Source organism: Loxodonta africana, chromosome X, assembly GCF_030014295.1.
Source record: "Loxodonta africana isolate mLoxAfr1 chromosome X, mLoxAfr1.hap2, whole genome shotgun sequence".
NCBI lineage: Eukaryota > Metazoa > Chordata > Mammalia > Proboscidea > Elephantidae > Loxodonta > Loxodonta africana.
In genome coordinates, this window is record NC_087369.1 from 97,110,209 (window position 1) to 97,134,453 (window position 24,245).

The window sequence follows — 24,245 nt, forward strand, 5'->3', positions numbered from 1 at the left end:
TATGCGAAACATCTCACAACACAGATGAATCTGGAGGGCTAAGCAAAATAAGTCAATCACAAAAGGACAAATATTGTATGAGACCACTATCATAACAACTCATGAAAAGGTTTACACACAAAAAGAAACAATCTCTGATGGTTACAAGGAAGGGAGGGATGGAGTTGGAAAAAAAAACACTAAATAGACAATAGATAAGTGGTAACTTTGGTGAAGGGTAAGACGGTACACAATACTGGGGAAGCCAGCACCACTCAACCAAAGCAAGGTCATGGAAGCTTCATAGACACAACCACATTTCCTGAAGGACCAAATTACTGGGCTGAGGGCTTGGGACCACGGTCTCAGGGGACATCTAGCTCTATTGCCATAACATAGTTTATATATATAAAAAAAAATCTACATCCTACTTTGGTGAGTAGCATCTGGGGACTTAAAAGCTTGTGTGCAACCATCTAATACTCCACTGGTCCCACTCTGTGTGGAGCAAGGAAAATGAAGAAAATAAAAGACACAAGGAAAAGATTAGTCCAAAGGAATAATGGACCACAAATACCACAGCCTCCACCAGACTGAGTCCAGTACAACTAGATGATGCCCTGCTTCCACCACCGACTGCTCTGACAGGGATCACAATAGAGGGTCCTGGATAGAGCTGGAGAAAAATGTAGAACAAAATTCTAACTCACGAATAAAAGATCAGACTTACTGTTATGACAGAGACTGAAGAAACCCCAAAAGCATGGCCCCTGGACATCATTTTAACTGAGTGCTGAAATCACTCATGAGGTTCACCCTTCAGCCATAGATTAGACAGGCCCATAAAACAAAATGAGACTAAATGGGCACACAAGCCTAGAGGCAAGGACAAGAAAGCAGGAGGGAACGGAAAAGCTGGTAATGGTAAACTCAAGTTCGAGAAGGAGAGAGTGTTTTGTGTTATGGGGTGAGCAACCAATGTCAGAAAACAATGTGTGTATTAATTGTTTAATGAGAAACTAATCTGGTCTGTAAACCTTCATCTAAAGCACAATTTAAAAAATTTCAAAAAATAAAATAAAAATAAATGTATAATGGCAAAAAAAAAAAAAGACATTTAAGGAAATTTCTTTCCAGTCAATATCTGACCATTAAGCTACATGAGCAGAGACTTTAATGGCCACACATTACAAGAAATATAGATTTTATAGAAATATTTCAGAAAAGTCATTGAACAAAGAAACAGCAACAGCAAAAAATAAAAATCAGTAAGGACAACAAACTCTAGGAGGGATAAATCTGAATCCAGATTTGTCACGTTATATTACCTAAAATGTCCAGTTTTCAAATAGTTATAATGGCATGCAAAGAAATCAGAAAATGTGATCTATACGTAGGGGGAAAGTCAACAAAAATTGTCAATCATGAGTCCCAGATGTTTGAGTTAGTCAACAAAAATCTTAAATTAGCTGTTACAAATATGTTCAAAGAATAAAAGGAAACAGTGTCTGAAAAAACTAAAGGAAAGTATTGCAATGATGTTTCTCAAAATGTAGAATACCAGTAAGAGATAAAAAATATAAAAAAGATCCAAATGTAAATTCTAGAGCTGAAAATACAATACCTAAAATAAATAATTCACTATACGGGCTTAACAGCATATTTTAGCTGGCAGAAGAGAGAATCAGTGAACTTGAAGGTAGGTCAATTTAGATTATCCAGTCTGAGGAACAGAAAAAATAAAGAATGAAGGAAATGAACAGAGTTTTAGAGACTCAGAGACCCAGAGACTTTTGTGACACCACAAAGTGTACTAACATATGCATAATGGGATTGTCAGAAGGTAAGAAGAGATAGAAAGGGGCAGGAAGAATATTTGAAGAAATAATGGATAAAATTATCCCAAATTTGATTTTAAAAAAAACATTAATTTACACCTCCAAGAAGCCCAATGAACTCCAATTAGGATACACTTACAGAGATCCACACAGAAACACATCCTAGTCAAACTGTCAAAAAGAGAAAACTAAAAGAGAATCTTGAAAGCAGTAAGAGAAAAATGAATCATCATATACAAGTGATCCTGAGTAAGATTAATTAACAGCTGACTTCTCATCAGAAAACCTGAAGGCCAGAAGTTTTGGGAATGATATATGCAAAGTGCCAAACAAAACTGTCAATCAAAATTTTATATCCAGCAAAACTATCCTTTGAAAATGAAGGAGAAATTAAGACATTCTCCTGTAAACAAAACCTTAGAGCATTTGTTGGGGATAAAAGATGATAACTTGAATCTACACAAAGAAATAGAGGGCACCAATAAAGGTATAAAGGCAGGGTAACTATATATATTTTTGGCAACTTTTTCATTGTCCTATCTGATTTAAAAGACAACTGCATAAAGCAATAATTATATAACTGTGTAGAGGGTTTTTTAATGTATAAATATGTAAGTTGTGTGACAGCAATAGGACAAAGAAGGGAGAGGGAGTAGAACTGTATTAGAACATAATTTCTGTATACTATGGAAATTAGTTACTATTATCTGAACTAAATTGTTTAAAATTAAGATACCAGTTGTAATCCCCAGAGAAACCACGACAAAAAATTTCTAAGAAGAAAACACAGTAAAAGAAACAATAAGAGAATTAAAGTGGTTCACTAGAAAATATTTATTTAACACCAAAGCAGGCAGTAGAAGAATAGAGGAACAAAAAAGGCATAAGGCATATAGAAAATATAAAGCAAAACGGCAGACTTAATCCAGCCATATCATTAATAACATTAAATGTAAATGGATTAAAAATCCAGTCAAAAAGCAGAGAGTGGCAGAATTGGTGAGATATGACCCAATTATATGCTGTCTACAAGAGGCACACTGTCAATTCAAATACGCAAATAGGGTGAAAGTAAATGAGTGAAAAAAGATATACCATGCAAAGAGTAAGAAAAAGAGATCTGGAGCACTTACACTAATATCAGGCAAAATAGACTTTAAGAAAAAAAATGTTACTAGAGAAAATAAAGGATATTTTATAATGATAACATAAACATTATAAACATATGTACACCTACCAACAAAGCCCAAAAGTACATGAAGCAAAAACTGGCAGAAGTGAAGGGAGAAATAGACATAATATTTGGGGCTATCAATACTTATTTTTAATAATAAACAGGACAACTAGACCTAACAGACATATATAGAACACTCCACCCAACAAGAGCAGAGTACACATTCTTCTAAAAACCACATAGAGCATTCTCTATTACACAACATATGCCAAGCCATAAAAACAAATTCTCAATAAATTTAAAAAGATTAAAAGGACTGAAATGATAGAAAGTATGTCCTCTGACCACAATGGAATAAGTCAGAAATCAATAATAAGGAAATGTGGGAAATTTAAAAATATGTCAAAATTAAATAACACATTCCTAGATAACAAATGGGTCAAAGAAGGATTAGAAAAGGGGAAAATTAGAAATTATTTGAAATGATTGAAAACAAAACCCATCATACTAAAAGTTATGGGATGAGGCAAAGGCAGTGCATGAAGGGAAATTTACAGCAGTGAATTTATTACATTATTAAATTTTTATATTATTAAATTTATTATAGCATAAAAAAGATCTCAATTTGATAAGCTAATCATCCACATTGAAAGGAATGACTGGAAAAATTAAAAACCAATTAAACACAAAGAAAGTAGTAGGAAGGAAATAAGTATTAGAGTGGAAAAAATAAATACAGAATAGAAAAACAATAGAGAAAATCAACTAAAAAGTTGTTTTTTTGAAAAGTGCAACAAAATTAGGAAAACTTTAGCTAGACTGATTTTAGTGGATTGACTGGTGTCCCCCCAAAAGATTTGTGCATGTCTTAACCCCTGGGACATGTGGTTGAGACCTTATTTGGTAAAAAAAAAAAAAAAAAAAAAGTCTTTGCAAATGTTATTAAGTTAAGGAACTCACGATGAGATCTTTCTGGATTAATTCAATGACAAGTGTCCTTATAAGTGGATGAAGAGAAGTCACAAACAGGAGGCCATGTGAAGATGGAGGCAGAGATTGGAGTTATGCAGCAACAAGTCAAAGAATGCCTGGAGGTGCCAGAAGCTGCAGGAGGCAAAGAAGAATTCTCCCCTAGAGCCTTCAGAAATATTACATCCCTGCCATCACCTTAATTTCAGACTTCTGACCTCCAGAACGATGAGAGAATAAAATTCTGTTGTTGTATGTCACCCAGATTGTGTTAATTTATTACAGCAGCTCTAGGAAACTAAATGTGTTACAGTAGCCTAGGAAACTAGTATACGGACCAAGAAAAAAAGTGGGAAGGCACAAATTACTAAAATCAGGAATGAAAGAGGGCACTCATTTCCAACTATATAGACATTAAAAGGATTAGAAGGGAATATTATGAACCACAATATGCCAAAAAAATTAGATAATTTAGACAAACTGGACAAAAACCTAGAAAGACACAAACTACTGGAATTAACTCAAGAAGATATTGAAAATCTTAATAGACCTAAAACAAGTAAAGAAATTAAATTAGTAATTTAAAAAAATTCAAACAAACAAAAGCTGAAGCCCAGATAGGTTTCCTGGTGAATTTTATCCAACATTTAAAGAATAATCAATGCCAGTTCTTCATAAACTCTTCCAAAAAATAAAAGAATAAAACACTTTGTAACTCATTCTATGAGGCCAATATTACACTGCTAAAGCATGGGACAAAGTAATCATGATAAAGAAAACTACAGGCCAATATTTCTTATAAATGTAGAACAAAATCCTCAGCAAAATACCAGCAAACCAAACCCAACAACATATAAAGAGGATTAAACACCATGGTCATGTGGGATTTATCATAGGAATGCAAGGTTGAATTAATACCTGAAAATAAATTATTGTACTACATCATATTAATAAGATATATCACAAAAATCACATGATAGTCTCAATGGAAACAGAAAAAAACTGACAAATCCTACAAATAATTAAACATAGAATTACCATATGATCCAGCAATTCCACTACTAGGCACATATGCAAAAGAATTGAAAGCAAAAACGCAAACAGGTGCTTATACGTTATACGTCACTGTTCATTGCAGTACTATTCACAATAGCCAAAAGGTGGAAACAACCTAAATGTCCACGAACAAATGAATGGACAAAGAAAATATGGTAGATACATACAATAGAATATTAATCATAAAGAGAAATGAAATTCTGATGCATGTTATGACATGAGCAAACCTTGAAAACATTATGCCAAGTGAAATGTCAGTCGCAAAAGAACAAATATTGTATGATTCCATTTATATGAAATATCTAGACTAGGCAAGTGAATAGAGATGAAATTTTATTTATGGTTACTTTTTTTTTTCGGATGGGTGGGAGGGAGGGGGAAAGTGGGACTCATTGTTTAGGGGACATTGAGTTCTATCACAGATGATGGAAAATTTGGAAATAAATAGTGATGATGGTTGAACATGATGAAAGTAACTAATGTCAATGAGTTGTATATGTAAAAAAATGTTGAAATGGCAACTGTTTTATAGCATATATATTTACCACAATAAAAATTTTTCTTGTACTACAAACAGAAAACCAATAGCTAACATCATATTTAATGGTGAGAGATTGAATGCGTTTCATCTAAGATGAAGAAGACAAAGATGTCTGTTTTACCATTTATACTCAGCATTGTGCTTAAGGGAAATTTGTCAAAATTCAGGGAAATTTGTCAAAAATAAAAATGAAATACAGTAAAGTTTTACAGAAGTAACTATGTTTGTAGAAAGCATGATTTTGTATATAGAAAATCTAAAGGAATCTACCAATTCTATTAGAATACACTAGTTCAGCAATTTTTCAGGATACAAGACAATATACAAAAACCAATCATATTTCTATACACAGGCAATAAACAATTCAAAAAAGAAGTTAAGAAAACAATTCCATTTAAAGTACCACCAAAAAGAGTAACATAATTAGGAATAAATTTAACAAAAAGAAGTGCAAAACTTGTCTACTAAAAAGTAGAAAAACTTGTTGAAAGAAATTAAAGATGTAAATAAGCGGAAAGACATACGATCTTTCTGGATCAGAAGATATAATATTGCTAAGGGTTTATACTCCCCAAATAGGTCCCTATCAAAATCCCAGTTGGATTTTTTTTGCAATAATTGATAAGCTGATCCTAAAATTCATATGTAAGAGCAATGAACCAAGAATAGCCAAAACAGTGTTGAAAAAAAAAAGAAAATCAGAGTTGGAAGACTCACAGGATACTCCACTCCACACAATGCTACGGTCAACAAGACAGTGCTGTACTGGCATAAGGATAGACATGTATTAATGGAATAGAAGTGAGACTACAGAAATAAACACTTACATACAGTCAACTGATTTTTGACAAAGGTACCAAGGCCATTCAATGGGGGAAATAATAGTGTTTTCAACAAATGGTACTGAGGGCAATAAGATATCCACACGGGAAAGAATGAAGTTGGACCTCTACCTCACACCATACACAAAATTACCTTAAAATGAATGAAATAAATGTAATATATAAAACTATAAAATTCTTAGAAGAAATTATAGGAGTCAGTCTTCATTACACTGGGTTAGGCAATGGTTTCTTAGATACACCACCAAAAGCACAAATGACAAAAGACAAAAAAGATAAATTGGACTTCATTAAAATTAAATGCTTGTGTTACCAAGAATATCATTAAGAAAATGAAAAGACAACACATGGAATGGAAGGAAATATTTGCAAATCATATATCTGAAAAGTGAATGTATGCAGAATATATAAATAGTCAAACACAACTCAAAATATAAAAAAAAACAGTAAAAAAATTAATTAAAAATTGACAAACGATATGAATACATATTTCTCCAAAGAAGTTATGCAAATGACCAATAACATGAAAAGATGATCAACATCTTTAGCCACAGGGAAGGTTATAATAAAAAAAGATAATAAATTTTGGAGAGAATGTGGAGAAATTGGAACCCTTCTGCATTGTTGATGAAAATATAAAATGTGTAGCTACTTTGGAAAACACCTGACAGTTCCTCAAAAATTTAAGCATAGAGTTATGAGACAGCTTTTCCATTCCTAGGTATATACCCAAAACAACTGAAAACATATGTCTACACAAAATCTTATACATGAATATTCATTGCAGCATTATTCATAATAGCCAAAATGTGGAAATAATCTAAATGTCCATCAACTGATGAATGCGCAAATAAAATGAAGTACACCCATACGATGGAATCTTACAGAGAAATATAAAGGAATAAAATACTGATACCTGCTACAAGATAGATGAACCTTGAATATTATGCTAATTGAAAGAAGCCAGTCACAAAAGGCCACATATTGTATGATTCCATTTGTATGAAGTATCCGAAACAGGCAAATTTATAGGGACAGAAAGTAAGTTAGTGGTGACCTGGTGTGAGGTTAGGGGGCAATATGCTAAAAAAAAAAAAAAAAAATTTTTTTTTTTTTTTGGAGATATAATTCTTTTTTTTATTGTGGCTAAAAAATACATATAATGAAACATTTAGCATTTCAACCTTTTTAACATGTACAGTTCAGTGATATTAAGTACATTGACCGTCTTGTACAGCCATCACCACTATTTCCAAATGTTTTCATCACTCTTAACAGAGACTTAGTGCTCCTTAAGCAATAACTCCCTCTTTTCTCCTCCCTCCCACCCTTAATAACCACTGACAAACTTTTCTCTCTATGCATTTGCCTATTACATATAAGCGGGATATTTCATATAAGTGGCATCATCCAATATTTGTCTTTTTGTGTATGACTTATTTCATTCAGGATAGCATTTTCAGGATTCATTCATGTCACAGCAGGTATCAGAACTTCATTTCTTTTCATGGCTGAATAATATTCCATTGTATGTATATACTACTTTATATACATACATATGTATTTTCTTTATCCATTCTACTGTTGATGGACTTTTGGGTTCTTTTCACTTTTGGCTATTATGAATAATGTTGCAATGGACATTGCTGTACAAGTATCTGTTTGCATTCTTGATTTCAATTATTTTAGGTATATACCTAGGAGTAGAATTGCTTGGTCATATGGCACTTGTATGTTTCACTTTTTGAGGAACCCTCAAACTGTTTTCCACAGCAGCTGCACCATTTTATAACCCCACCAGCAATGGATCAGGGTTCCAATTTCTCCACATCCTCACCACACTTGTTTTCCATTTTCATGATAATAGTCATCCTAGTCGGGGTGAATGCAGTTTCCTTTTGGGGTAATGAAATGTTCTAAAATTAGGTTTGTGGTGTTGTTTGAGCAACTCTGTGAATATATTAAAAACCACTGAATTCTATTTTTTTAATATATTTTTTCTTGTTTTTTATTTATTGTTGTATATACACACACATACAACCATTCCCAATTCAACATTTTCAGGTGTACAACTTAGTGATATCAACTACATTAATCATGTTGTGCAATCACTACCCTTAAAAAAAAAATCCTTAATCGATGTCAAATTTCCCATCGCCATAAACAGAAACTCACTTTAATGAGTGAATTCTGTTATTTGAACTATATTTCAATAAAGCTGTTAAAAAAGACCCCTGCTAATTCCACCCACTCAACACATATTACTATTACACATTTTAAAATTTGAGTACATGTCTGAGAGTTATTTTGTCCAGCTCATTCCATAATACTGTCACTCATTTTCCTCAGGTAAAAATGTCATTTGCTGTGTTTAGGATGCTGTGACTTTTAAAGCTCTTTTAACTATAAACTTTCGTGCTTATTTTTAAAAATGCACTGAAGTTCTCAAATTCTAAAGAAAATTGGAGGAAACTACCAAGGCACTTTCAGTGAAGGGAATACTTTGTACTTATTAAAGGCAGTTCAAAGTGTCCTACTTCTATTAACTCCTAAGTCCTTATGAAGTCTATGAGAGATGGGAATGCAGTTAATTAACAAACCACAATAATAACTGCAGCAATAAATCCTGTGCTTATAACACTTGTCTCCCAAAATAGTCCAATATCTTCACACAGATGATCATTAATTATTAATCTTTAATCATCACAGTGCCCTTATGATAAACAGGTGTTCTGATGTAGTGGTAATATGAAAAGCGAATGGCACTTTGGAGACCAGTGTGGTTACAATCTGGCTCCAAGGGGGTGGACAGTTTTTGAAATGGAACTGGCATGTAGTATCATGGTAGCCACCTAATGCCAGTTTCCTGACTACCAATTCAACTCTTAATATGGTATTATATACTCAGCTCCAAACAAAGCTGATTTCAGTTTCACAGCATCCTCTAGGATTTCTTCAATTTGTGTTCTTTCTCCTAGAGAGATCTTGGAATAGACTGTCCTCCAAGAATAGGACCTCAGCTTGGAGATGCCTGACATTACAGAGAGAAGAGCCTAGTGCTCTAAATTGTTATGTCAGGTTGCCTTTCCATAAGAAAGCTTTACTGAATTCAAAAGGTTATTTTTTTAAATGCAAATTTAGTTACTTTAAAAGTTCTGTAAGAAAAAAGAGAGAGCCTATAAAAAGGTAAATCTAAAAAAGGTTAAATTATCCTAAAGAGGGTGGTGGACTTAAGAAAAATTAAAAATTAAACTCTTTACTTTCTGATCTACCAATATTTTAATACAGCTGAAATAGGCTGTATGGTGAAACAGGAAAAAACAAAACAAAACAAAAATGATGAATGAGAGTTCCTTGAGTTGAAATCCTGGTTCTGTCATTTACTAGTTGTTTGATCCCGGGCAAGTAATTAAAATAGGGATAAAATGCCTATCAATCCAGATCATCACTAAGATTAAATAAGATCAGGCATATAAAATGCCTAAGGGGGTCTGGCACATGGTAGGCCCTCAAAAAATGGCAAATCTTATTGTTATTACCATTATTAAGAACACTGAAGGGGTAAAGAAATACAAAATAGGTGAATGAAAGGGAGTTTGGGAGGACCTTCATAGTATGATTCAATATTATTTTAACATGCTTTATGAGGGAGCAAACACAGGAGAATAAGTGGTTTCTCAATAAGCAGTGACCATTAATGATGAAGATCAAGCGCCTTTTCTGCTAGAGGTAGGGGTCAGACGGATACTTCCTACACTACATTATTGCTTGAGTTTTTATTTTTCATTTTAAAGCAGGTAGCTATAAGATAGAGTTAAGAGAAGTTGGTTCCTTAAATTGGCTGAGAACATCCTGGTAGCATCTTAAAGTACTGTGGTTGAACAGATTAAAAAGGTCTAGCCAGTACCAAGGAAGTGTGGCAAACATCCATGTCCTGCTATTCAAATTATATGGAGTAAATTTTTCAGAGGCAGTATTGTAGGAAGATCTATGGTCTTAAACGATGTTCTGAAGTAGGCTTATAACTGTTAAAGAGATTATTTGAGGCATATCTAAACAATTGAATATGTGAAACAGTAAAGAAATAACACCTATTTTTTGGCTATGTCTAAAATTGGTTCCCTATAAACATTTCATTAATGTTCCGCCTAATGTTTTAATAAAGCATTTATTTTTAGAAGAAGCAGTTGGCTGAGTTATCGCAGGCACTGATATCTCAGTCCTCAGACACTAGAGAAATGATTGACTTGCTTGGCTATGTACTCAGGAAAGGCACCACTCATCTATTGGCATCTCCCCAAAACTGCAAGAAAAACCATTACAGGAATAATCTATGTTCAAGAGAATAAGCCTAGTCAGTTCAATCCTATTTTAATGACGGGAAATGTCCTGCTTCCCATAAGGCTACCACTTCCTGAACAAAATAATTTTAAAAGTCAGAGGAAAGCTGCCGTGTTATAAAAATGACTATATTCAGTGGGAAAAAAAAAATCATTTTAAAACAAGACAAGAAAGCACAAGGTTCTCCAAAGAGTTGACCCCAAACCATCACTTTGAAGCAAAAATCACAGATTACTACAAAATATGAGTTAAACGACCTAGATTCCAAGTCTGATTGAATACAACACAGCTTTTTAAACCAAACATTATTTTTTTAAAAAAACTTTATAAAATAAACGTGCACATTACCTGGTAATTGTTTTGGTTTTGTGATAACCTCAATTGGTTTGATGATGCAAAATGTGGGGAAAAATTACTCCGTGATAGATTTGCGTTAGTGTACATTGTACTAGATGCTGTATGTAATGAGGTCTGTTGTGCCAAGTGGTAGTCTCTGTTTTGATACAGTACATTGTCTGACAAGTCTCTAATATTCACCATTTGTGAATTTGACATATTTCTTCCTGGTCCAGGCAAAGTTGTACTTTGGTTCTCAACTCGAAGGGAACTGCCACTTTCATAAAACCTTGAGTAACTTGGTATCTGTGCTCCCATTGATGCCAACTCTTCCTCTCTGGCATACTCATCATCAGCATTTCCAGTCTCCATTGCAATGGACAAACAAGTTCCTTCTGCTGAGCTAGGCTTCTGTGGGGTATTTCCTCCCAGAATTCTCTGAGGGTAATCACTAACTGCCAGTGAAAATACTTCACGGATTTCTAAGTTTTGTGTCCTACAGTAAGGGTCTTTAATAGCTGACTTTTGCCCGTATGAGTTGTGTGAAGTCAGACCACTGTGTTCAGGCTTATATGATCTTTGAATCCCAATTGGTTCAATTTTACAAGGACGGTGGCACACAGATGGCTTTTGGGGTACCATCATTTCAGAAGTTTGTACTGAAGAGCTTCCATAGTTTTTCTTCGTGGGACTGTACACTGAGTTTCCAGAATTTAGCACACTTGTCTGTCTTGACAAAATAATTGTTTTTTCTCCTAGGAGCAGGGAGGCATTTTTACAGTGTGCTACTTGTCTTTGAACAGGAATGTGCAACTGAAACTCAGTATCATTTTTACTGGTGGTTTTCTGAATAGGGATTTTATGTGCTTCTGTAATTTGTGTATTTGTATGTTTGGTTGTCCCTTGCCTACTTGATGAACTGGCTGGACTGTATATACCAGTTACAATGACATCATTATTGCCAGATGTCCAAGAAGACTGTTGGCTTGAGGGTCGAGCAATATTAACCACATTTCTGACTGTAACATCTGGAACTGCCAAAGAGGTACCGGAAACAGCTCCTGGTGTTGCTGCTCCTGATTCAGAATTCTTACTACTCATTTTTCTTCTCTTATTGCCAACCCACGTCTGGAAGCACAAAAAAAAATGATATTATGAAAAAATAATCTTAGCAATGAACCAAGAAAAACTATTGTATTAGTAATAAATTATATTCTTATTTGTCATAGTAACAAGACCTATAAAAAGGAAAAAGAAAAACTAACTAAAATATAAGGTCAAAGACGATCAAGGGTCCTAGTGTGTATAGTCTCACACTTAATAAACAGCTAGGGGCTTTGCAAACAGAGTCTATTATTGTTATGCTCCTCCTCAAAATCCAGTCAATCAATATTTATCGAGAACCCTGAAATGTTTATATTCTTTGACCTAGTAAGCCCACTTCTGGGACTCTATCCTAAAAAATAATCAAATTTGTAGACAGAGTTGATGTTCAGGGATGTTCATCAGATAATTATTTGTAATAGTGAAAAACAGGGAGCCTACTAAAGATCAAACATTCAATGACATTGGAAAATGCTCATAGTATTGTTAAACAAACATACATCTCAATCTTCATGTTTAATGACTTTTGTTGTACGGCTATACCATAACTTGGTTAATTTTATATTGCTAGATATTTAGAATTCATTATTAACAATCACACTGCACTACACATCTTTGTATTTGCAGCCTTGTGCTGTTGGTGCATTATAATGCAATTTTAGAAGTCAAATTGTTGGTCTTTTGAAAACATATTTTCAAACTGCCCTTCAGTGTATGAGGGTTCTGATTTCCTCACACCCTCACCAACACTTTGCATTATCTTTTCGTGTAGTTTTTACTAGTCCAGATTTTAACAAGTGGTATATAATTGCTGTTTTTATTATGTTTTGTTTATGACTACAATATGACTTTGATAGAATTGCCTATTTGTTAACTTTATCCACTTTTACATTGGCATGTTTGTGTTTTAGAATTGATTTGTATGAGCAATTTTCCTACTAAAGACAGTAACAAGTTACCACACGTTTCAAATATTTTCCTCAGCTAATCATTAATTTAACAGTATTTTCCTCTTTACACTTTTCACTACTTACCACATTGTATATAGTGAATATATATTACTTTTATAAACAGAAAAACTGTTACCAGTAAAAATAATACCAGTGTTTGGCATTTGGGATTTGATTTAAAAATTTGTAATTTTTTTATACAAGTAATTTATTATAATTATATTAGGGTCACTATGAGTCAGAATTGACTCGATGGCACTGGGTTTGGTTTTGGCTTGGTTATATTAGTATTATTATGCTGAATCATGGTTCTTCTTGAAATAGGCAAGAGACCATATTAGATTACATAATATGATTATCAAACTTTTTACGGTATTTTTACACAAATAACATGCACCTTCTATATTTACCAACTGCGACCTCCCCCCACAATGTATTTCCACGATGTATTTGCTGTAAAAAATTAGCATAATGTGCTTATGAAAATACCTCATAGGTGGGGGGAATGGTTGGTAAAAAAAAATGTAGAAGGTGTTATTTGTGTAAAAAATGTGGTAATTATTCCAAAATGCATGCCATATCATAAACTACCAAAACACACTAATATATTAACATAAAAACACAAACAAAAAATTAAATGAACTAGTCTTAAACAAACATGTGCAAGGTGTATTTGGTTAGCTTTTGTGTGGTGTGTTTTCGAAGAACACAAAAATTATCCAATTTTAAATGTTTATTTATACTATACACAAAATTAAAGATGCTGCGATAGTATAAATAAAAGCTAACATGCATTGAATACCTATTATGTGTTCTTTATATATACTAGTGGAAACCCTGGTGGCCTAGTGGTTAAGTGGTACGGCTGCTAACCAAGCGGTCGGCAGTTCTGATCTGCCAGGTGCTCCTTGGAAACTCTATACGGCAGTTCTACTCTGTCCTATAGGGTCGCTAAGAGTCGGAATTGACTCGACGGCAGTAAGTTTGTTTTTTTGGTTTTTGATATATACTAGCTTCTTTGGTCAGTGCTATTTTCCTAATTATATAAATGAAGACACTGAGGTTCAGAAGATTAAGTAGCTTGTGGAAGGTTATCCTGCCAGCAAGTGGCAGAGCAAGGATTCAGTCAGGTCTATCTGACCTCAAAGCACATTCTCCTTCCACTACAGCGCAAGTAGTGGTGAGAAGCTCCTGAAATGGTCACCCCTGTTGGCCACTTTCTTTTATAGTTAGTATTTCTCCCATGGAAAAAAAAAATTCCCAAAACGAAGATGCTTCATGTTGATTCGCATAGGGTTGTGGGAATTTAAAACTCACTCTGATTTACTTTCAATAAACAGCAGAAGTGAGAAGTAGCTGAGGGACGTATGAATATAAATGTCACAGGGAAAGGAGGCAAGGAAGAAAAACTAAAAGATTTTAAAGTATATACTTGAGAAACATTTAAAAATAAATGCTTTTGGATAAATAAAATTTCATTCTATTGTCCAAAAAGGAGAATTTTACAAATATTCAAAATAAGTTTTCATGTAAGAAAAGTGCATATGGCAAGCATGACGAATTTGTTCATAATTTTCCAACAAATATAATCATTATATTAAAAAAAGCTTTTAATGGGAAAGCATACTTAACTGGTAATATTTGAACACAAGAACTACTACACCTAGATGGCCACTTTAAGCCATATTTCTAAAACAAACAAATGAACAACCTACCATGCTCTCCTCACACAATATTTACCTTAACTTGGGAAGATTAAGAGTTAATCTGAGTGCATTACAAGTTTATGGCTTATTCAACACTAGGTTACTAGATATTTATATTATGTACCCACCAAAAGGAAACCCTGGTGGTATAGTGGTTAAGTGCTACGACTGCTAACCAAAAGGTTGGCAGTTCGAATCTACAAGGCTCTCCTTGGAAACTCTATGAGGCAGTTCTACTCTGTCCTATAGGGTCACTATAAGTTGGAATCGAATTGACAGCAATGGGTTTTGTTTACCCATCAAAAATTAAAATGTAGTAGAATAAATATCAAATGCATATGAATATGAAACTCAGCTATCTACTTCACTTATCCAGAACACAGCCAACATAGATGTCACAAGATTCATGTAGTTTACTAGTAAGATGATCCTTGATCTTAAAACTCACTTTTTCTTATTGTGTATATGATTAATTGATTTTGTGCATAATTTTAATAAATCTGGTTTCCAAATTTATGACAGATTAGAAACAACAAAATAGAAGGGGCATTTGAGGTAGAGGTGAGATAGAGGTTGCTGTAGGCAGGCACCCTGATAGAAACAACAATAAAAAAAGTGACTGCTTTTTTTAGGACAAGTTACTAGAAAGGAAATGCATAACAAAACAGATGTGAGAAGTTGTTAAATAGCAGTCTGAGATTCTTTAGTAAATAGGAAAATAAGCCCATATACTCTACCAAACTGAGCATTGTTACATTATAGCACAATACAATAATTTATGTCAATAATAAAAACTCTGAGTCAAAAAGTAAAGTTTCAAATATTTTCAATATTCTCTGTTGAAGAAAAGTAGGAAAGTATATGCTTAAGAAATATTTCCATTTAAAATCTTGAAAACAAAGAAAATTGTCAAGGGTTCACAATAACAGAATAAATTTTTACTAAAAGTTGTTCAGTTGCAGAACCCAAAATTTACCAATGCTTATCAGATGTAAATTATTCTCATTACAAATGCCTCATTGGGGAGAGGGAAAATTGGGTCAAACAAAATTGATATGATGAGAATTTGGGGTTAAGACCAAACAAGGCAATACTACTTAGGAAAAAAATGAAAGGAAAGACATTTGGATCACCAGTCCTCGGTGACCATAAAATTCTTTTTCAGCTCTATCTTAGAAATTCAATGTCTCTATCGACGATGGCACTGGGTTTCTGGGAAACCTCTTTTCCTTTTCTATAGCTCCTTCTTTCCTGTTTTGCTCCTTTACCCCCTATATTTATTCATGCTTGGATGTTTTAACCCTTTAAAGCTCTCTTAACATTGGGATCAAATTCTTAGTACACTGAGATTTGAGTTCTTTTAAGAAAAAAACGCAATGGATATTTATATTTAAAATAATAAAGAAAGGCCTCTTTCAAGTAGAACATATGTATCTATGAAAGTATGGGAGGGGCGATTGCAAAGTGATGAGATTATAAACAACTCCTTTCTCTGACTGGAAAAGCTACAAGATTGTGCTGGAGTTTAGATTAAACCCCATAAAAACCCATTGCTGTCCAGTCGATTCCAACTCCTAGTGACCCTATAGGACAGAGTAGAACTGCCCCATACGGTTTCCAAGGAGCGCCTGGTGGATTCGAACTGTCGACCTTCTGGTTAGCAGCTGTAGCTCTTAACTACTAAACCACCAGGGTTTCCAGAGTTTAGATTAATAGGAGGACGGAATTTCTGTACAATTGAGACTCTCCTGGAATGGAAGGAATGAATCTATTTTACACAATTGCTTATAATTTACCTAACATTTTATTTATAGTCTTATATTACAAGAATTTATTTCCTTCATTCCCATTGCTTATTCTAGATTTCACACCGTTTGGAGCATAAGTAGAAGTCTCTGTATTTCAACACCCTCAGTATTCAAACACAAACAAGTAATTGGAGTAAAAATGCTATAACAAATTGGAAATACAAAAGATAACTGTCTACAATACAGCTGGCTGAGAAGGCTTTTCACTTAAAACTAATGGTATGATAGAAGGAAATTATTGCAAGTGAAAAAAGTCAAAACAAGCTTGTACTTAAAAAATGCAATCTCATCACCTTGAAATATATATTTTGACATTACTTTTTCTAAGGCATTAAACATTTTTGTGTGAGATTTAGCAAAGGTATTTCAAATAGGGCATTTTGAACTATCAGTAGGAAACATTTCTGAGTATGATGGCTGAATTGAGCAAAAAAGAAACAGACATTCTGGATATTTTTGCCCTAAACTTGGTGACCTAAGACCCTATTTGAAGGTGAATATATATCCTTAAGTCATTAAGAAGTTCATTCTCCAAAGAATCCTGCTTATCAAGAGATTTTTATCTTTAGAGTCTTCAAAGGAACGTCCAACAGAAAAATAAACTTAAAAACAGACGTCCTATTTCTTTCCCAAATAAGCCTAATAAATGCCAAGGATGGGAAAGCTGCTAATCTTTGAATCACTATGGTTTCACACCAGGAGAATTTGTAGCATGCTCAAACAAACATGAAAAAAACATGAAAGGACCTATGTATCCAATAAAATCCAAGCCTAGTCCTGTTAGATTTATCTCTTGCCTTCTTTCTATCACCTTCTCATTGCCTTTCATGAATGGGTAGCAGCTCTGATTTTTGTAGCTGAATGACTGGGGTTGGGATAAAGGAAAATTTTCCCTCTTTGGATTTCTTGTGCCTTACTTGATAACCCACTAAAATGCATGAATTTTACTTAGAAGGAAGATGAGGTATTAAAAAAAAAGGCTATGCTTTCCTAAAAAGATAAAAATGCTGAAGTCATAAGTGCTTAATGAGAAATTAAAGTACAACAAGAAAATATGCTAGGCATATAATAAAAAATATATATAATAGGTCCTCAGTAAATGCCTATTTTACTGTTATCATTTAGCTCAAAAGACTGGGGCTTAAAAAAAAAAACCCTAAGATTGCAAAGGTCTTAGGGTTATAAAGAAATTTCTAGAAGCAAGTAAATACACACTAAAATATTAGTTCTATTTTTTTTTAATTAGTATTGTTATGCCAGGGAAATGAAGTTGTTTATAAAGTAAGTGACTTTATATCCTGAATATTTTTTCTTATATTAAGCAATATCACTTGCAATAAAATGCTATAAATCTGAGAGTGGAAGACCTCAATACTTACCCTGACTACACTGAAGTCCAGCTTAGTCTCTTGTGCACACTGTAATATGAGCTGAAAGCAATTTTTACTTTGATTTGTCATTCCATTTTCATAATAACGCTGTAAAATCCTTTGTTGCTCTACAGTAAAAACAGAACGTAGATTCATCTAAAAATAAAAGAAGATACTCTGAAAATTGGAATAAATATTGGGTATGTGTAGAATTCACATGCTTTCAATTTTCAATACAATTTCAGTGCTTCCAGGCTGCAAGGTTTCTTTAAGCGAATTAATCCCTAGTGATGGGCTTTTTTTTTTTTAATGGGCAGTAATTTGTGAGCTAAAGGGAGAGAGGTTCTCACACACACACAAAAAAATACATTATACAAACAGTTATTGAATTTGTTCAGAAAAAAGCACCAACTTTAAAGGCAAAAAGAAGAAAAGGAAAAAAAAAAAAAAGGAAAGCCCTTATCTGGTTAGCGTCAATGTGTGGGAAAAAAGGTTCTTTCACTGAAATAAATATTTATGGCTAGTAAAGCAGGGGATGGTGGTAGCCATACGTGGTCAATTATCAATAGGGACACTCACTGTTCTTTGTCAAGCAAGGCATCTGGCATATGTCTTACAGCCAGAAGCTGCACTCTGGAACAAAAGAGTGTTTTTATTTTTCCTCTTTCTGAGATGAAGGGGTTCTTTTTATATATTAAAACAAAACCTCTCCTTTAAAGCTTAAAAATAAACAAAGGTTTTGTGACCGTGAAAATGTTTTTGCTTTAGGCAATAAAATAATTATTTTAATAAACTATTAGCATATAAATCAAAATTTAAAATCATATACTAATTGTGCTATTTATTTTATACTAAAAGCCAACCATGCAAAACCCTTTAATTAAATTGACATAATTAGACAACAGAAGTAGAGAAATATATATATGCCACTTTATCCAACCTGCCAATAGGTAAGGTATTTAATACCAAGGGGAAATAACTCTGTGAATCTCACAAATAAAAAGCAGGCTCAACTCTCAAAAGATGAGTTCTAGTAGCACATTTTTTAAAGAACCCTTGTAATCGAATTAAGGCAATTTTAAGTTCTTGTTTAAAAGCTATCATACTGAAATTGTTATTCCTAAAAGTAGACAGGAAAAAATCTTTCCCAGGGAAAGTGTCTCTTCAAAACTAGAAAAACAGCAACAACAAAAATACTACAAGCCAAACTGAACAGAAATCTTTCTAGTATACTGCATATGGAAACAAATAAGTACAATGAAATGGAAATAAATTACCTCCCTTTCTCTAAATTTTTTGAACAATAAAGTAGTCTAATAAGGAAATTAAAAAGCCATACAGCTATCTACTGCAATTTGTTCACCTGACTCTTTCTTGCCCACGCAATTATCTTCCTATCTAATGGTAAGAAATCCAATTAGAGAAAATCAGAAATGAGAGAGGGCATAAGAAAGATGTGAATAGAGTTTCTTCCTTTCAGGTATCGCTAGGGAACATTGAGAAACAAAAACAACCAAAAAATCCACTAACTTTCTAAAGCAGTTCTCATTCACCAAATAGAGAAGTATAAACCCATTATTTGCAACCCAACCAAGCTTTCAAGGATTTTGGGCCAGCGGGTTGGGACAGCAGCCATCAAAGCAGTCTTTATATCATGGCTTCCAGCTTTCAGAGCAATTTGAGGTTCCATATCCTAAATGGTTCAGCCACAATCAGGAGAGGAGCCAGAAGATGGAGCGAAAACGCCTGAAATACTCCTCTCTGTTATCTGGTGAGCATTTAGAAGTAAGATATTTTGGAATGGGTTTTGAGGAGGATGGTAAATGTCAATTCACTAATGCACAATTGCAGTAATGACTCTGATCCTCCTCTCCAGGGTTGTAACTACCACAATAAGCCTAGAGTATGAGGTGTGGGTGATACCCCCAATTGTGCCAACAACTCCCCTGATAATATAGGAATGTCTTCCTATTGGCTGGTTGTAACTGTTATTTTTCCCCAAGTATGATATAAACCTCACAAAGCACAACAGGTTTCTCCCCACTGATACCAACAGCCAAATATAGGTGACTGAATACTAAACACATTTTTGGAGTCCACAACTGTGTCATCAGGCAATGCTATGACCTTTTCAGCTCTTCCCATAAATTCAGTAACAACATTTTGCTCAAGGGATCTACTATTTTTCTTTCAAATTTTAGGAGATTAATTATTTGCCACAAAATCTCGATAAATGCATATGAGCAAGATAATTTGTCATCATTTCCACCCACATTTGAAAGATACGGAAAGATTGCACAGCCAAAGTTCTTAATCACCGCCTAAAAATGAGGAAGTAAGTTAAAAATCTTCATTTTTAAAATTAGGTTCTTATTTGGAAGATAAAATGAAAGGAAATTGACTTCATGGGAATTGAGGTCCACTGGATTGGGGTGGGAAGGGTGGCTGGATTGGGGGATTATAAACTGGAATAACAAAAAATTTCGCCTTATCCCAATGTTTTCTAGTCTCATACTCTGCACTGTACCACCCACTCAGATCATACCAGCCCTAAAAATTGGGATGACATTACTCATAAGCTCTACGAGCATCATTCCCTAGTCCACATAATATTGGATTATGTGACTTGTTCTGCCTATCAGTCTGGGTTGTTACAAATAAATTAGGATATATGAAACTCATTTTTTTAAATTGTAAAGCGTGTCGCAGTTGTAACATATTTATATTTTTTATACAACTGGGCCTTTAATCTTATCTATCATCTTCAGGTATGGGATTTCTAAGGTCTTTCTAAGCTTTAGGATTCTGTGTTTTAATGAGCCACTGAGAAAAGAGTAAATTATACACAGTGTGTTCTATTTAAGCAGGCAGAGCAATGAGTAAAATATTTTAAATTTTTTGCTTTTAAAGTAAAGGGAAGAATACAGTTTCTAGGAATGACTCCTTCCTTAAGGGTTCCAGAAAGCTAAGGCATATCACATTTTCACATAGAAATCTTTCAGATAAATTCCTATATAACATTGTTCTTATATATTTAATGCCATATGTAAAACCAACTTAATGCTCTAATCATGCCTTAACTGGCTAAATCATTTGAAAAGAACCAATATATATTTACTCATAAGCACTCATTCTTGAAAATGAGATGAATCCATTAAAATAATCAACAATTCAAATATAACGTGTTCTTTCTAATATTAAAATCTGAATTTGGGGTAAACAATTGATGTTTTATCAACAAAGAATTGAGCCTAGAATAATATAATGCCTTGAATATTTTTATCTTGGCCAACAAGTCTATATTAACCTTGTTCTTTTTTCTACTTTTCCTTTTTATGTAATCAAAGACTGGTGGATAAATAGAAATACAGTCCAATTACTTCAGATCATTCTTCATACTGTATACACATAGACCGATGAACTTATTCTGAAAGAAACCTGCAGTAAGCAATGAAATGCATACATTTTTTTCCTTACCTCACTCAAAAAAAATTTTAAACCACATAAACTTAGAACCTCATCAGCACACATTCTCCCGTGACAAATCTTTCAGACATAAATATTGGGTGCAAAGAAACTGTATGGTAACATGTGTTTAACCTTTGTCGATTAAAATGCATTCAATTACTAATAACTAGTGTCTTAAGGGGCATTTTCAAAAGAGAAATTGTGCTGCAGAGAAAAGGTATATATGCATAAGCAATGAGAAAATAAACTGCTAGATTATTGCATTAAAAATTAACGCACGCATGGTTAATGCTGGAAAAATCACAGTTCTCCAAAATTTCTCCATGTTTGTTATAAAAAGTCCTTTGCACTCAACTAAAATTAAAATGGTCTTAAAAGGATAATATTTATAACATTTACTTAAATCTTTTCACCACAGAAACGGCAATGGAAATAAATGTTCAGAATAATTTTTAAAACAAAAAAATTGTTCTTTGGATGACATGCATAATTAAAAGGTCTATGCAAGATACATTGCTCTGCATTCCAAATGACTGGGGAGAAAAGCTCAAGTCAATTTTTAGCTTGCAGATGGTCAAAGGATTTTGTATTCCACTAGGAGTTCAAATCTTCTGGATCTTTTCACCAACAACTACTGGATTTTCTTTTCTGATTTCTCAGCAACATCAGCTTTGTAATTCTAAGAGCGATTGTGTACATCTGAGTAACGATGTACACATTTCCACATTGGCATTCAAACCCAGTAAGTCCCACTTTCTTTCAGCATATGAAATGGTGATTCCTCTTTTGTTTTCCAAGAGACTTGTTTTGCCCTTCAGATGGTTGTTCTGGGGTATCTGGTGCTGAAGATGGAAAATCACATTCAAGAGGAACAATGCTCGCTGCTTTGAGGCCTTGCAGGTCTTCTGTTTCAGGTGTTGCATTGTTCAGAGATCCACTGTCCACCTGAGAAGAAGCTACATATTCTGATAAAAGTGACTAATTTGGTACAGGGCTTGGCTGCATAGATGAAGACTTAGGGACTAAAGATGACTGAACGTCTGGGACACTGCCATCTGTCCACTGAAGTTGTAAAGATTCAGACAAACTACTGACAAGTTTCAGATGGGCTTCTTCTACCATTACCACTATTCTGTCTTTGAAGATGTCCCTTATAGCATACCGAATGCATGCCATTTGTACAAGGATTTCCATAAAATCCTCAGCCAGTGGAACAAAGCACAGGCACTTGGCTGTGATTAGTTTCTTGAGTGATGTTCTTCTGTTGCATACCTGGCGATGGCTCTCTTCACCTCAAGTGCTGCCCTCCACTGCTGGTTACAGTCAGTGAGGCCACTGAACCGCTACTCACTCTGGCCCTACTACCACCGCCGGCCTCTCCGTCAGCTGTTTCAACATTATCTTTTTTATCCATTGTTATTATTTACCTTTTAATTTGCATACAGTAAAATTCACTCTTTTTGGTGTATGGCTTTATAATTAAGACACATGTATATAGTCATGAAACCACCACCGCAATCAAAATACAGAATCATTGTTTAAAAAATTCCTGCATGCTGCCTCTTTGTAATCAATCCCTCCAGCCACTCTAGCTCTGGCAACCACTAATCTGTTATCTGTTCTTATAATTTTGACTTTTCCAGAATGTCGTATAAATGACATCATACAGCACGTAACCTCCTGAAGTCTAGCTTCCTTCACTTGCCATTACGCGTTTGAGATTCTTTGTGTTGTTGTGCATATCAGTAGTTTGTTCTTTTTTATTGCTGAGTAGTATTCCACTGTATGAGTTTACCACAGTTTGTTTATCAGTTCATCCCTCGACGGGCATTTGGCTTTTCCATGTTCTTGGCTATTATGAATAACGCTGCTGTGAACATTTGTGTACAGGTTTCTGTGTGAAAATAAGTGTTTACTTCTCTTGAGTAAATACCTAGGAGTGGTATATTAAGTGTTTTTTTTAACTTTACAAGAAACTGCTAAACTGTTTTCAAAATGAGATGAGTCCATTAAAATCATCAACAATTCAAATATAACATGATGGCAATATTGCATTGCCATCAACACTGTATGAAAATGTTATTTCTTCCATTTCCTTGGCAGCACTTGTTACTGTCAGTTTTTGTGGTTTTTTTTGTTAAGTTTATTCCTTCTAATAAGTGCATGGAGCTCTGGTGCCACAGTGGTTAAGAGCTTGGCTGCTAACCAAAAGGTCAGCAGTTCGAATCCATCAGCTGCTCCTTGGAAACCCTATGGGGCAGTTCTATTCTGTCCTATAGGGTCGCTATGAGTAGGAATCAAGTGGACAGCAAGGGGTTTGGTTTTTATTCTATGTTTTTTTAACAGGTGAATAATTGTAGTTTTAATTTGTATTTCCCCAATGAATAATGGCATTGAACATCTTTTCATGTCTTATTTACCATTCTTATATCTTCTTTGTATATGTCTCTGTTCAAATATTTTGCCAACTTTTAAATGGGGTTGTTTATTTATTATTAAATTTTGAGGATTCTTTATATATTCTGGATACAAATTTTTTTTTTTTTATGATTTGAAAATGCTTTCTCTCAATGTGTGGCTTGTTTATTTTATTAAAAGTCTATTTTACAGAACAGAATACCTAAATCCTGATGAGGTCTAATTTTTCATTGTTTTTTTCCTTTTATGGATTGTGCTTTTAGTGTTGTATCTAAGAAACTTTTGCCTAACCCAAGGTCACAAAACTTTTCTCCTGTTTTCTTCTAGGAGTTTTATACTTTTGTA

General features: G+C 33.9%; 1 protein-coding gene and 1 pseudogene across 1 annotated transcript in view; both read right to left on the minus strand.

Annotated features, from left to right (window-relative positions):
• Nucleotides 1-18,170, minus strand: part of HDX (highly divergent homeobox) — a 135,619-nt gene extending 117,449 nt beyond the window's left edge. Inside the window, exons 1-2 of the mRNA XM_003412703.4 lie at nt 18,024-18,170; nt 11,089-12,204 (exon numbers count right to left, since the gene is read on the minus strand). Of these exons, the coding sequence (XP_003412751.1) occupies nt 11,089-12,204; nt 18,024-18,170 (1,263 nt within the window). The remainder of the gene's footprint in view (nt 1-11,088; nt 12,205-18,023) is intronic.
• Nucleotides 18,171-22,084: 3,914 nt separating this feature from the next.
• LOC111751384 (AN1-type zinc finger protein 6-like) lies at nt 22,085-23,426 on the minus strand (annotated as a pseudogene).
• Nucleotides 23,427-24,245: the final 819 nt, after the last annotated feature.